General features: G+C 36.6%; 1 protein-coding gene across 1 annotated transcript in view; it reads right to left on the reverse strand.

The window, feature by feature from the left end:
- Window positions 1-480: 480 nt before the first annotated feature.
- The window catches only part of LOC133527114 (adipokinetic hormone/corazonin-related peptide receptor variant I-like), a 37310-nt gene continuing 21875 nt past the window's right edge, over window positions 481-15915 (reverse strand). The window contains exons 4-6 of the mRNA XM_061864004.1: window positions 13793-13940; window positions 12539-12726; window positions 481-667 (exon numbers count right to left, since the gene is read on the reverse strand). Of these exons, the coding sequence (XP_061719988.1) occupies window positions 573-667; window positions 12539-12726; window positions 13793-13940 (431 nt within the window). The 3' untranslated portion in view covers window positions 481-572. The remainder of the gene's footprint in view (window positions 668-12538; window positions 12727-13792; window positions 13941-15915) is intronic.

Raw genomic sequence — 15915 nt, forward strand, 5'->3', positions numbered from 1 at the left:
CCCCCATAGACCTTGAGAAAACTCTACAGTGGCTAATTGGTTATTCGTCGAAAAAAAATATTATAGGATTAAATGTTCCGTTTCAAAAAAAATAGACAAACTCACAACAAACTGGATTGTTAAATAAGTTTTTGTCAAAAATTTCATTTTTGGTACAAGTTTTTATGGTTGACTGTACTTTTCTTTCCACAGCCAACTAATACTCACCGAGGCAATTGTAACAACTCCAAACACAATTAGGTTGCGTTGTTTCATCACAGAGCTTGGCCACCTCCTGTCTCCATCATCAGATCAGCTCGATGGTACCATAATATTGCATCGTCCGTCACCCGTCATACACATGTATGCAAATTTTCAACTTCATCAGAAACCGGGAAGTGGGTCAAATTTAACTTGCAAGTTTTGATTACAGGCAGACAACAGGACAGGTGAAAATACAGTAAATAGAAGCTTGTAAAAAAAGGACAACTAGCCTATTGGCTTATACAGTATGAGTTAAACTGTGCATCTTTAAGGTACACTTTTCATTAAACAATCTTAACACCGTCTGGAAAGTTTCTTAGTTATGCAGATCAAAGATTAGAATTAAGACTAATAATTACCTTTATCACAAGGGGCGCCTCCAGATTAATATTCCTCTTCATCGAACTTGAAGCCGCGGAATTGCCTGCGGCAAAAGGAATTCAATATTATACTCTCGCCTCGAGTTCCATAGGGTCGGCTGTGAAAAGTCAACTTTTCAGAAAAGCCACAACAAAACTGGAATTTTCGTTTGTGTATGTCATGAACTATGTAAGCTACATATTTAGACCATTTTTTTATCAAATTCTTTGTACCTTTTTTTGTGGATATCTGAAAACTTAATTTTTTTATACTATGTACGACTTTTTTTAATTAACAAGATAATAGAGGTGTAACGTAAGGCGTAAGTCGTATTTTAACATACTTAGAATCTTCTCTTCAAATACTTTAGGCTTGAGGTCTCAAGTTAACATCCATAGTTCTGTTACTAAAATTATAGAAAAAGTCGTATCTAACTGATACACACCTCACAATGTCACACTATGTCTGCATTTTAGATGCATAAAGTCTCAAGTCATTTACCGCCATCTACAAAAACGAAACATTTGAGAGACAAAAATATGGAAAAAGACGTTTAAAACCGTTAAATCAGACCTTATACTAATTGTATACGGGCTTGCAAAACTATTTAACAAGGTTCTCTCTGAAGCCAAAATACCAACTTCATGGCGGTCAAGTTTTCTTTGTCTCGTGTATAAGAACAAAGGCGATGTGGCTGGCTGTAATAACTATAGAGGGATCAAGATAACGTCACATACTCGAAAGCTGTGGGAACATTATCAGTGCTCGCCTTACATCCTTGACTCGCACGACAAAAAAATCAATTCGGCTTTACACCTGGCAGGTCAACGACAGAAGCCATCCAAACAATGCGCATTTTAATGGAGAAATGTCGTATAAATAAAGAAAACCTCTATTGCGCTTTTATAGATATCGAAAAAGCATTCGACAGGGTTCCTAGAAGGTTAGTCTGGCAAGGTTTGCGTGCTCAAAATGTGCCTGAGACGTATATCTCCATAGTGCGTGATATGTATAACGGAGTCATTACAAGGATAAGAAGCCCTGCTGGTGTCACCCATTCCAGGTAAAAGTTGGAGTTCACCAAGGCTCAGCACTGAGTCCTCTGTTGTTTAATTTGAGTGTGGATTATATCACCAAAAACCTACTGTCAGAAATCCCTGACGATATTGCACTGATAGCGAAGTCAGCATCGGAGCTACAAAAGAACTTTGACACGCGGTTTACGGAACTAGAGAAACATGGGCTGCAAATCAGTCGAACCAAAACGGAATATATGGAATTTGATCTGGGTGGCACCGAAAAACTCAGCTGCAAGATACAGATCAAAGATACAATACTGCCAAAGGTAACACGATTCAAATACTTGGGATCCATATTAACAAATCATGCCCCAATAGAAGAAGCCATAAACCACCGAATTAATATTGCCTGGCTAAAATGGCGATCCCTGTCCGGAGTGTTGTGCGGTAATAGAATGCCAGTTAGAGCCAAGGGCAAGATGTATAAAACAGCCATGAGACCCGCCATGTTGTACGGTGTGGAATGCTAGGCGTCCCTTAAAAGTCACGAGCAACAACTGCACACGGCGGAAATGAAAATGAATGCCGGTGGAGTTACGCGCATGGACAGAATACGTAACGAATATGTCAGACGATCTTTCAAAGTAGCGCTAGTAACATATAAACTGAGAGAAAGTAGACTCCGCTGGTATGGTCACATTATGCGCAGAGACGATAGCTGCTCCGTGAAAACTGTATTCAACATCAGTACACAATCTAGAGGAAGAGGCAGACGACCAGCCACCTTGTGGTCAACTGTAGAAAAGGATTTAAAAGCCCAGAAACTTACACCAACGACAACCCAAGATATATTATCCTGGCGCCGATGCACAAGGAGACCCAACCCCAGATAAACTGGGATGATGGCAGGAAAAAAAAGAAGAAGAAGAGATTAACTGTAGACGCGCCTAAAATCAACGGTCCTCTTTATCGGAGATTTGCAAAGTCTTGTGAATAAGAGGATTTGAGCATCCGCAATTTGCACCTAACCGAAGAATCTTGGAGAAGTATATCGTATCATTTAAAGAAAGTTTAGGGAAAGTTGTAAAATTGCAATCAGAAAATGATTGGTGAGTCGATTTGCTAACTTGTTTCCAAGGGCGGAATACTTTTACGAATAAATGTAATACACGTGTAAACACAATTTAAGTCCGAATTTGTAAGTCGTGTACAGACTTGGGATATCCTGCGTAACTTTGCTCCTTATTTCCAATTATGTCTTCCTATAAAAAAAGTCCTAGCCAAAAACTTAGCCATACTACGAGTAATATTACTGCCTTAATTAAGGTAACTGAAGACCTCACACGTGGCAAACACAAAACCGATTAACTCGCGTATTATAACGTACTGTCAGCTAAGTTAGATATTTGCTTAGTACCCCTGCACACATATTTGTACGCAGGGGTGCTAAGTTAATAATTTTGCTGACTGCACATACCCACCATATGTTAATGCAGCTTTTCATATTTTCTAGTCCGCTAAACTTACGGTTTGGCCACATTCCAACAGGGCGGTAGAGCGCTACAGAAATGTTTTTGTATTTGTTGTCTGTCTCTGTCGCTCTCATGAAACCAGAAAAGATACGTGATCGTGATGGCTTTCCTATGCCACACTTATTCTCTCAAAGTTGCCGTTCGGATTCAGACTATACCGTGATAGCGTGGTTGCATTTTTATCGCCTGTCACTATGCCTGTCACTTTCTCACTTACATGTTAGAACGTGACAGTAAGGATAATTTGAAATAGAGGTGGATTTTCAAAGAAAATTTTGTAGCTACAGTAAATTGACTGCCATTTTCCAACATATGATTAAAACTTTTAGAAAGCCATTTGACAAGTGGCACCATCTTAACGGGCATCGGCTAAAGGTTGTGGCGCCATCGCTCTTAACGATGCGGCCATACATTTGGCCTTTGATCTATTAGATGGCGCCACTTTTTGGTATTTAACAAATTTAACACATATCAGTGAAAGGATAAGGATCAAAGTCAAATGGCGTTCTAAAAGTTTTAATCATGTGTCGAAAGATGGCAGCAATTTTACTGTGGCTACAAAGTTTTCTTTAAAAATCCACCTCTATTTCAAATTCTACAGCCGCAGACTACCTTTAAGAGTAAGCAGCATTCTAGATCTGTGGCTGGGTTGTTACTTTGATCTTCAGCGATGCAGCGAACTAACTACAGAGGTTTCGTGGCTTACCTTTTGCCGAAGCTAGCTCTCATTTGAATAGGATTAAACCGATTCATGAACGTTAGTGCAGCTTGTTAGCTCGATTTAGTATGGAGATATGGTCCCATCCGACAGAAAGCACGAAACTTGGCATGCATATGGCTTTTACATTTGTAAGAATAAATAGAATTAGAAACACGCTGAGTAGTTAATGTTTCCCCCCTCTCCCCCACTTTTATATCCCCATTTTTGTTTTTATACATTTTCATGAAAACTCTGAAAGCTACAATAATAATGTCTAGGAGAAGTATATTTTCCGTAAAATTTTCTAAAAGATTGTCTTTAAAAGTATATTAAATAAATAAATATTATAGGACTTTATTACACGAATTGACTAAGTCAGTCCCACAGTAAGCACAATAAGGCTTGTATTGAGGGTACTTAGACAACGATATATATAATATATAAATATTTATAAATACATAGAAAACACCCATGACTCAGGAACAAATATCCATGCTCATCACACGAATACATGCCCTTACCAGGAAGTCTGTATCTTTAGGTATTTAAATAAAAGTAAACAAACAGTTTTTACATTTTCGAGTATAACATTTATTCGTAAACCAACCAAATACATAACCGGATCTGTCACTGAACGACCTGACTTTAACCTACATTATTTGATCATGTAATGTTTTCATCTACCCTGAACTGGCTTAAGGAGCCATTTGAGGGTAGATTTTGTTCACTTTTATTTAAATACCTAAAGATACAGAGTATGGTGGGATAAGTACGTGCAGCAAGTATACATTTTTGTCTCAGGCGATATGCTTGGCACGATTGTTCCTTAGGTCACACTAAATGCTCGGTGTTTCTACAGTCGACGTTAAAAATATGTTTACACTTTTGCACCTTACCCCTTTGTAATAAGGCGAAAAATGTAGACATATTTTTCCCGTCCACTGTTTATTCTTAAAACGTAAAAGCTATATGCATGCCAGGTGTTATTGTTTGTGCCGGATTGCCGAAACTAAGAAGCCGCACTAACTTGATGTCCAGTATAAATACATCTCCAAACGAGCATAGTTGTTAAGCATCATGGGGTCTAATTACATTGGTATATTTTCCCCAGCTTTTGATCCTAAATTATGGTACACGTGTAATGATATCTGATAGCCAATTATTCTCTTTGTGTAAAATGTATTGAGTAGAATGAAGCGATTAAATCACCAAGGAAAATGTATGTACTTAAAAAATATAATTTAAATTGGAGGCTGAATGAAATGTTTTTTTTTGGGATCCCTTTCTTTCCCATATTCTTATTGTTCCGAATTTCGATAGTCAGAAATTGATATCCATATAATTAAAGAACATAAAGATCAATAGTCATAATTTTTGCTAAGCATAACGTTTAATAGTTCGAACATTATCATTCTATAATATTAAATACTATAATCGCAAAAGTTATAAAATTGATTAGTATAACATTCTAAGGCCTATGCATTATTATTCAGAAATATTTTAAGGCATAAATTTTAACGGACTGATGGTTAATACTCATATAGTTTTAATTACTAAAGAAAAAATCATGTTTGATTAATAAGCAAAACAAAAAATCATGTTTCCCCAGGTAGGTTCGTTAGTTACCTTGTGTCCCTCAGAGCGAAAATAGGAGTCCCGCGAAGCGGGGCTCCGTCGACTCGTTGGCGGCACGAAATGTATTAATAAGTTACATGAAATATAGGAAACGAAGATAAAGTCAGTAAGCCAAACAAAAAATCATGTTTCCCCAGGTAAGTTCGTTAGTTACCTTGTGTCCCTCAGAGCGAAAATAGGAGTCCCGCGAAGCGGGGCTCCGTCGACTCGTTGGCGACACGAAATGGATTAATAAGTTACATGAAATAAAGGAAACGGAGGTAAAGTCAGTAAACTAAACAAAAAATCATGTTTCCCCAGGTAGGTTCGTTAGTTACCTTGTGTCCCTCAGAGCGAAAATAATTATACCTTGCGAAAATAGACCTTACGACAATTATTATAAACAAGTTTATTACCTTCTACATTATGTAATGATATAGAATCTGAGCTTTGAATATTATGACCTACAAATATTATGACTAACAATAATGATGACCTGCAAAAATCGGATCTACAATTTATGTCGTTTAATTTTATGACTATTAACAATATGACTAATAAAAATTATGGTAGAAAACGTTATGGACTGAGAAAATCGGAACTAAAAATTTATGGGAACCAATAGAGACCCGTTTTTTTTAAATGTAGGTTGACAATTTGACATAATTATTTAACACTTATGAATGTGAATTGTCACAATTAGGCGCCATTCGTATATTACGTAAGACGATTTAGGTGGGCTAACAAACCAAACCTGTAGGTATTAATTTTTCCTTTACATTCTTTCGTAATACTGGGGGGAGGGGTTCGCCCTATTCTTATTTTTCATACACGGAGGTGGAAGGGGGTCAAAAACTGGCAAAAATCATCTTACGTAATAAATACATGACACCTTACACCACAAAGTATGACAAAAATCACCATAATTTTCAAAGACTTGTTTAGTTACTACAGGATAAAATCGACATTTAATATCTTATTTTGAATAACAAAACAATTGCACAGAGAAAAAACGTTTCCATGTAATGAAAAAAACAAAACGAGGTTTTATTTTTCAAAAGTAATCTGTACCCCTAGTGTAAATAAATTCGATTTCGAAACGTGACGTACGCGTTTGCGTTTAGTCTCATTTTGTATTGGATTTAGAAAGAGCGCGCCAAGCGGGACGTTTTGGAAAGTCAAAAATCTCATACAAAATGACACTTAACGCAAACGCGTACGTCACGTTTCGCTGTCGAAAATATTTACACTAGGGGTACTGTACCCGTAGTGTAAATAAATTCGATTTCCAAACGTGACGTACGCGTTTGCGTTTAGTCTCATTTTGTATTGAATTTCGAAAGAGCGCGCCAAGCGGGACGTTTTGGAAACTCAAAATCCTATACAAAATGACACTTAACGCAAACGCGTTCGTCACGTTATGATGTCGATCACAGTTACACTAGGGGTACTGAACTGTAACCCGTTTTATTCGTATTCCTGTTGCAACCTGAACCTTACTTAAAATTTTAATTTCGGCCTAAAAAGCATTCGGCAAACGTCTTGCATTGATAAGAAAAATCCATTGGTGATAAATCTGGGTCGAGAGGTGGCCACTTGGCCAGTTAAGGTTAAAATAAGATTACCGGCGATTTTTTTCCAAACAGGTTGGTTTAGAGCACTTTAAGCAATGTAATGCAAGGACATAAAAAAAGCGGCCAAGTGCGAGTCGGACTCGCCCATGAAGGGTTCCGTACCATTTATGACGTATTAAAAAAACTACTTACTAGATCTGGTTCAAACCAATTTTCGGTGGAAGTTTGTATAGTAATGTATATCATATATTTTTTTTAGATTTTTCATTCTGTTATTTTAGAAGTTACAGGGGGGGGGGGGGGACACGCATTTTTTCACTTTGGAAGTGTCTCTCGCGCAAACTATTTAGTTTAGAAAAAAAATGATATTAGAAACCTCAATATCATTTTTAAAGACCTATCCATAGATATCCCACACGTATGGGTTTGATGAAAAAAGATTTTTTGAGTTTCAGTTCTAAGTATGGGGAACCCCCAAAATTTATTGTTTTTAAGCTATTGCATAGCTTCTATCGCGGGCCTTGAGCGCGGGGACCGAATCCAGAAATTCCGTAACGAAAAAACCTCACGCTCCCCACTTCGTCTAACGTCGTTTCATTTCGGCAGTCTTCGACACGGCGTTGTGTGCGTGCGATTAGACGTATTGTACGACTCTACGAAACTCGCACGAATCGAGACGAGCTGCTCCGAAATCGGACAAATACATAAGCAGCTATTTATAGTAATCTGTATGTATCATTGATGTACGTAATAGGGGTAGATGAGGTACCAGGCGCTCGATCGTGAGCCACAAAATATAGGTTCCGGGACCTATATTGAATTAGTCGTACGGGTGACGCTGAAGTGTCAACATTGTCATCAAATTCGATAAAATATTGCCAAAGAATGCCGTGTTGCGCCTTTTTCCAGTGCTTCAATAGCTCCAAGCACAAAAACAAAGCTCACGGTATCACTTTTCATTCGTAAGTACTGTTATAACATTTGAAAACATATTTTTTCTAAATAAAATTAAAAATTTCCTTGTTATTGAGTGAGCGCGACAGCTAAATAATGCATTACCCATGTGAGAAACTCGTTTATCCGAGTGTCAAGTAGGCATGCCCGCTTCATGCAGTGCATGCATGCCCGAGTCAGCAATTTTTTTTATAAATAATGCAACTTTTTAAATCATGTGCTCCTATTCCTTGAAACTATAGAATGTAACCGGTTTTTTTATTATTTTAATATACGAATAACCGGTTGTTAACCAAAAATCCAGTTTTTCTGATAGTATTGTTAAAACAATATCTTGCATTAACTTGAAACCCAAATATCGGGAATAGTCCATCAAAAATTACTAAATAGTGCTTGTACAACAATAGGAAAACTATGGACAACATTTTTAACGAGAGCTCGGATTTACAATTTTAATATGCGAGTTATAGTGTAGTTTTAAGATGTATTTATGTATGTTGAAAACTGTGTAAAAAATATTTAGAACAGATATTAGATCAATCAAATTTAACCTTTTATCATAAACAAAAGAAATAAATAATAATCATCTCTATTTGTCAAGTAAAATGTATGATGACTGGTCTGGCCTAGTGGGCAGTGACCCTGCCTATAAAGCCGATGGTCCCGTCCCGGGTTCAAAGTTCTAATGATGGAATCCATGAAGAATTGAGGGAACACTTAAAATCTTATAGGTACACATATAGTGATTTTTGTATTGTTTGTCTACAAATTAAGCATTTTCATCCAAAAACTGGCAATTAGTGTAGTGGAACTGCTGATGATAAACAGAACGAAACTCCCTAACTACGTATTTACCGTTTGAGTATTTGTTTTAATTTGTCCTCTTTGTAGAGCAACTAAGGTGATGAAAATGAAAACGATGAAAATCAGAACGAATACTTTAAATTGAACATTCTAATGTAAGGGCACGCTGCCGTCTCAAATCGAGAAAAGTGGGACATTGCTAATTTCGCCTTCGATAGGGAATGATTTAAAAAAATATAACTTCAAAATCAGTATTAACGTTAAAAAAATGAAAACTATAATGTTTAGAGAAAAAACATTCACTTATTTCTATTTTAAAACGAGCTGCAGCTGTGGAAATGCCTAGCGATTGAATTGTGAAAATTAAAAATGATGCTCGGTTTCGTTTTTGATGAATTTTTTTTTCTCCATACATTATAATTTTCCTTTTTATACCGCCCTCTCCGCATATTGTTTTTAATTGTATAGATAAACTATCGGTTTTACATATAAAATATATACAGTTTTACATATTTTATTTAATGTGTTAGCGAAAAAAAAAATTGTTTTCCATAAAATAAATAAAGTGCCTATTTATTTTAATTTCGTATATTTTTTATAAATATTTGTTTCCTGACGCTACCTAATAAAGACCGCCGCGCCGTTGAAGGCGCTTATTCCCATGACTTACAACTTGTCCAATATAAGTAAATCCGTATACGTATCGTAACTATCAATAAACAAGGTTCACACTTTTATATTGGTTCTCTTGAGTCGTGCGCTCGGTGAACGATTGGAATATATAAATACCAGGAGTAACTACGAATTACCAGTGTTTACATTATCTCTTGTCAAGCGTACTTGTCTTTTCCGAAAAACCATCAGAAGTGAAACCTCGAGATTCCTATCAACTGAGATCATATCGTTATACTGGTTTTCTCGAGGCGACACGTTAGTTGAACATAGTGAATAGTCGACCAGGGTTTCAGAAGTAAAAAACGAGGGTCAATTTCATGCTTTAAAAATATGATAGTCAATCATTTGATATTAATCTCAGTGTAACTCGCTCGCTCAGATATTTGCTTGAAGTGAGAGACGGTCTAAGATTAGGTAATATCAAATCATTGATATTTTTTAAAAATCGAAATTACTTAATATCACTTTAAGACGACAATGTAAGAAGTATGTACGTCTCGCCTACACATTTCTATGATGTTATTAGTTTTTCTCTGTTGCACCTCGAGGAATACGCAAAATATAGGGGTCTCGCTTGCGCAGCACTGTTAACTATATTTGGTTATCCCTGTTGCTCGTTGTGCACATGTACATTATAATGGTGTGTAGTATTTGCAAATGAGTGGGTGCTGGACCAGATTTTAGTTTTGTCAACTATTAACGTCACATATCTACCCCTTTTACTTACATCAATGGTATGTATCCATTATGTATATTGTTATTGTTACAAAAAAATGGCTCCCTTAAACAAATAACTATGTACTATTTCTATTTTTTATTTGAAAAATTAATTATAAAAAATACGAATAAAAATGTATTTCTACTTCAAAACTCATAAATCACATGTTTAAATAGTGTGAAAAAAGATACTTAAATAAAAATCTAACAAAATAAATAATTATTTATTTGGATTTCATACAATACTAACTTACTAAACTTACTAACATTTTATAGCTCAATGCCACTTATAAATCATTAGTTTATAAATCCTAGTGGGAATTGTCTCAGGATGTAGGTTGCACTTATAATGTAAAAACCAATATCCTCTTTTCTGTATCATCTGCCTATGTCTGTTTTTTTTCCCAATAAGGAAAAAAAAAAAAACAAAATGGTCCGAGTTTAATATAGTTGTATAGGTATTTATGTACAACAGTGAATAGCTGTACTTGTAAAATTTGTGTATAAAGTGTTTTGAATATGAATGAACAAAGTGCATTTATTATTAATGAGGAAAGTCACGAAAAATAGTGAAAGAAAATGAGTGAGTACTTTATATACATACATTTTATTATTATCACAAATGCAGTATTAATTTTGAATTGAAAATATAATACTGCTATAAAGATAACCTACATTTTTGATATTAAAATGAGCGATATTAAAAGTAGCCCTCTTTTATACACACAAACACACACACGCGTATAGTTGAAATTCTCAATTATAGATTCTCAATATGTATATATATATATATATATATATATATAAATTCATTCTTCATTATGTATATAACAGAAACCATCTTGTTGGAGATATTTGTGCGTGCTTATGCAAACTTAGAAATGGCCTACAAATAGTTATGGTAGCAATTTACATTTCTCCGAATCCAAAATTGGACGAGGTGGAGCATTTTATTCATCGCACTTTACTGGAGTACACTGAAGAAGGGTCGAAAATACTTGGTACAAATGGTAATAAATTTCCACTTATCTTGGCTGGCGACTTCAACATTAACTTCGCTGATAAAAAATCAGAGCGGTTGACAACTTTTCTATCAAAAACATTGAATTTGAAAATGAATAATGATCCACAAGAGTCCACAACAAAATATGGGACCACCATTGACGCGGTATTTTCTAGGTATTTAGAGGATATTAAGTAGCAAACTTATGTTTCTTATTTCAGTTATCATAAACCTATAGTTTCAATGACAAATATTCCTGAATAACCAACAGCTACTGTAAGATAATAAAACCCACATGTATTGTAAAATAATAAAAATATTTTAAACAATATTAACTTTTTATTTATTTAATAAAAGAAAAATTTGTTTTCTTATCGGTCACCACGCTCAAAAAGTGTAACTTGAATTAATATCAAAGAAAAAGAAATACTGCATAAATAAAATAAATAAATAATTATAATTGCATAAGTTGATACAAAATGCTATGCAATAGCTTTACCGCGGCAGTCCCCGAGTGCCACACGTCTTTTTGTTTTTTTCTATTTTTGTGTAAAAGTTGTAATGCGCTTCATAGAATACATCTACTTACCAAGTTTGAACAGTATAGCTCTTATAGTTTCGGAAAAAAGTGGCTGTGACATAATCGGACAGACAGACGGACATGACGAATCTATAAGGGTTCCGTTTTTTGCCATTTGGCTATGGAACCCTAAAAATCTGCTCTACTTTTACAAACTGCTTTTTTTTATATAAAGATAGCCAGGCGTTTGACCACGATCACACCTGATGGTAAGTGATGATGCGGTCTACGGTGGAGCACGCTTACCTATGAGATACCTATTTACCCTAGCCTTGAAGGGACCCAGATTGTACTCATGCGGAAACACTGACTCGGGCAGGGCATTTCACTCCCCGGGCCCGGGTACCACTTAGGAAAGTAGACCGTTTTATTATTAAGAAACCAGGTTGGCCTTGAACTTGCTCCATGTTTTTAGAGCCACGTGACGGTCTTGGTTTATAGGATTGTAATATTTTAGTGTTTAATCTGCGGCTGACGGATGCCCTTTCAGAGGCCTTCAAGGGGCGTAGAAAGAAACCACCCCGATGAAAATACTAAAACTGAAAATTTCCTATCCATTTCTGGGTCGATTAGCAACGATGGTACTTAGTACCTGTCAATATTTACTTGTTTAACTAACAATGTACGATGAATTGCCCTTGTCACCATAATCCAACCCACAAAAATCTGTCAATGAAATTTGAACTTTCGGTCAAAACTATAAAACATTTTCAATGACAAAATGTGAAGATATTCTCTTTTCAGTAAGTCCTGCTTTCCTCACCTATGGTATCAGAAGCGCTGGTGGCTATACAACATCCCTTGCAGAACCTTCGCGCCATACTCCTGAAGTTGAGGCGGTAGGAGCCGTAGACCAGCGGGTTCATGCAGGAGTTGGAGACGGCCATGGCAAACAGCAGGCCTTGGACGCGGCTGGGGATCTGGCGTGCTGAGTCCCGGTCTACCATCCACCTGAGACAGGGAGATATTTTTTTTGAGGACAAATCAAATTTTATCATAAATTTTGATTTGTATTTTTCAAATTAATCACTACTATATACGTAGATACGTAAGATACGACAGAGTACCCTAGACTAATGATCCGACGACGGGGTAACCGAGAAGTCTAGGGCGTAATCTGAAGTCGCCAGTTCCAATCCCTCCTCCGCCACTGCTTAATCTGACACCTATTTTAAAGGAGAACAGTTACTAACGTGCAAGCTACTGCAAGGATAGAACAGGTTATATATTGTCGATAAACCATAGAATAAGTACTTAATATAGGTAGAGAGCACAGCCCTGACTTGATAAACGACAGAGTGTGGGAATGCCCCGTAAACGTCAAAAACATGCAGTGTTAGCTTAGACAGACTAACTAGTCCAAACAGCTTTTTTTTTCATAATACAATATGAAGTGTAAAACACATATAGGTACGTGTCTGCATGGGAACGATCTTGCTAGTCACACTTACCACATTGTACATGGTGGCGTAAGGGGAACAGCACATCACACGCTGACGATAGTGGCGCCCATTCTCACCACAGACGATAATGGCCAGATGACGTCACTCGCCACATGCACACGGTGGCGTAGGGAGCCAGCACAGCGTGAACATGCTAACAATAGTAACAGTCATGCTCAGCGTGCGGGCGATGGTCACAGAACACACTGACGATGGTGATGGTCATTTACATCAAAGACGATAACCCGTATGACGGTTACTAACCACATGCACATGGTGGCGCAGGGCAGCCAGCACAGCGCAAACACGATAATAATATTAACGGTCATGCTCAGCGTGTGGGCGATGGTCACAGAACACGCTGACGATGGTGACAGTCATTCTCATCAAAGACGATGACCCGCATGACGGTTACTCACCACATGCACATGGTGGCGCAGGGCAGCTAGCACAGCGCGAACACGCTAACAATGATAACGGTCATTGCTCAGCGTGCGGGCGATTGTCACAGAACACGCTGACGATGGTGACAGTTATTCTTATCACAGACGATGACCAGCATGACGGTTACTCACCACATGCACATGGTGGCGTAGGGCAGCCAGCACAACGCGAACACGCTAACAATGGTGACGGTCATTCTCAGCGTGCGGCGTCTTGCCCGCTGCAGCACGCGCCGGTCCGAGCGACGCAGGCGCACCGGCCCGCCGGCGCGACGACTGCCTGCCAACAATATTTACAATAACAATAGAATTTGAATAATGTTCTTCATTTTGTTTATTAGGGTGGTCCAACTTAGTATGGCCTAATAGAAAGTGTAATCAATTTTACCGAGAAGTAGCACAGGATCGTGAAAAGTCGCGCTGTCTTGTGTCGGAAGCTAAGTCTCATTTTGTGTCACTGAGCCAATGGAGTAAGTAATGAATTTTATCTCCACAAGGCTCCCTTTATATTCTATCATGAAATTAGTTATCTATGTATGTGCCAAATTTTAACTGATTTAGTGGCCGCTATGGTTTTGTGATTTGCAATACTCTCATAGAAACACGACTAATCCAAAAGTGAAAAATTTGACCGGTATATTTTTTACATACTTATAACTATTTATCGATAATACATGGATGGAGCCATTAAAAATATTTCCTAAACATAATTATGTACAATTCAAGGTAAGTTAATTTATTTCACAACACAAGCCTTAAGGTCCTATAATATATATTTCAGGGATCGGAAACCGGTATTTTTTGTATGGGAACTAAAACGGTATTTTTTCGTTCTTTGTTACTTATTCCCTTTCTAATTGGGCAATCTAATAATACGAAGTCGTTATCTAAAAACACAACAGAGTCCTATATTTAGAGTATAAAATAAACCGAAATATATGTTTATTTAAAAGTTTTTCCAAAAAACCGGTTCCGATCCCTGATATACTTATTTATTTATTTTCATGCAATTTTGTATGGTAGAATTGTTCTATTTATAACGACCTCTAAATGGATTTATTACCAATTCTTTAGCCGTCCAGGCTAGTCGTCTTTGGAATTCACTCCCTCTCAACATCAGACAAGCTCCAAGTAAGTTAGTTCAAACGGATGTTACGTAAACATTTGCTAAAACAAATGTTCAAATAATATTAATCAATATTACATTTGTGTCTTATATTAAATTTGTAGTGTGTATGTATGGTTGTATTTATGTGCTATACGAAGTTGATAAATATATTTGTTTGCTTTTCTTTTTTATTCATGGTTTCTCTCTCTCTCTGCACCAATTGTGTCTTTGTTTAGCCCTATGGTTGACTGGTAGAGAATGTCATTTGGCATTAAGTCCGCCATTTGTAAAGTTTTTTTTTTTTAATAAATGATGTTTAATTGCTTTAAATTATGGTATGGATAATTTGTATGTATCTTGGATAAAAATAAACCTTGTGAAAAAGGAATATTCGAATACAGCGGTCGCAACATGGTTCCATTTTTAACGCTTGTCACTATACCCGTCACTTTCGCACTTACGTACTACACAAGCGTACGTTAGAACGTGACAGGCATAGTGACGAATGATAAAGAGCCAACCATCTTAGCCCTACAGGAATACGAATGAATGGAGAAATGTCGAAGTTATATACCTGCCCCGAGTTTGTTTTAATTCCGTTAATTTCGAGGGTGCATTTCTGAGCTTAAGTAAAGTTACTGTCTCAAAAACACAGGTATTACACTTAAATCCATTTCGGATATAATATTTTTTTTTCTGATAAAACCTCTCCAAGCGTGTACCTACACTTGCCTATTATACATTAACTACTAAACGAAAATACTATCTCGGACGATCGATGTTGGAAATGTCATAGTTTTCAATTGTTTGGTTAAGTTAAATGTAATGCCCGTGCTACAACAACGCTATATGGAGCATTCATTCATTTATTCCTTTATAAAACATAGTTTTACATGTCAATACAAATTTTCATATTTAGAACTATTTATAGCTAACTTACATAATATAACATCAGTCTATTATAATGTTAGGTATGTCATTAAATTACTTATATGAAATAAAAATTAACTGATGCGATTTAGTTTCTTAAAATGTACTCACCTATACCCCGAAGTTGACGGAATTTATAAAAACATAATGTAACGTAGCGATAGAGAGGCAGATAACAAAATTTCGATTTTCGATTTCCGCAGGCAGTAAGCCCTCT

This window comes from Cydia pomonella, chromosome 17 (genome assembly GCF_033807575.1).
Source record: "Cydia pomonella isolate Wapato2018A chromosome 17, ilCydPomo1, whole genome shotgun sequence".
Classification (NCBI taxonomy): Eukaryota; Metazoa; Arthropoda; class Insecta; order Lepidoptera; family Tortricidae; genus Cydia; species Cydia pomonella.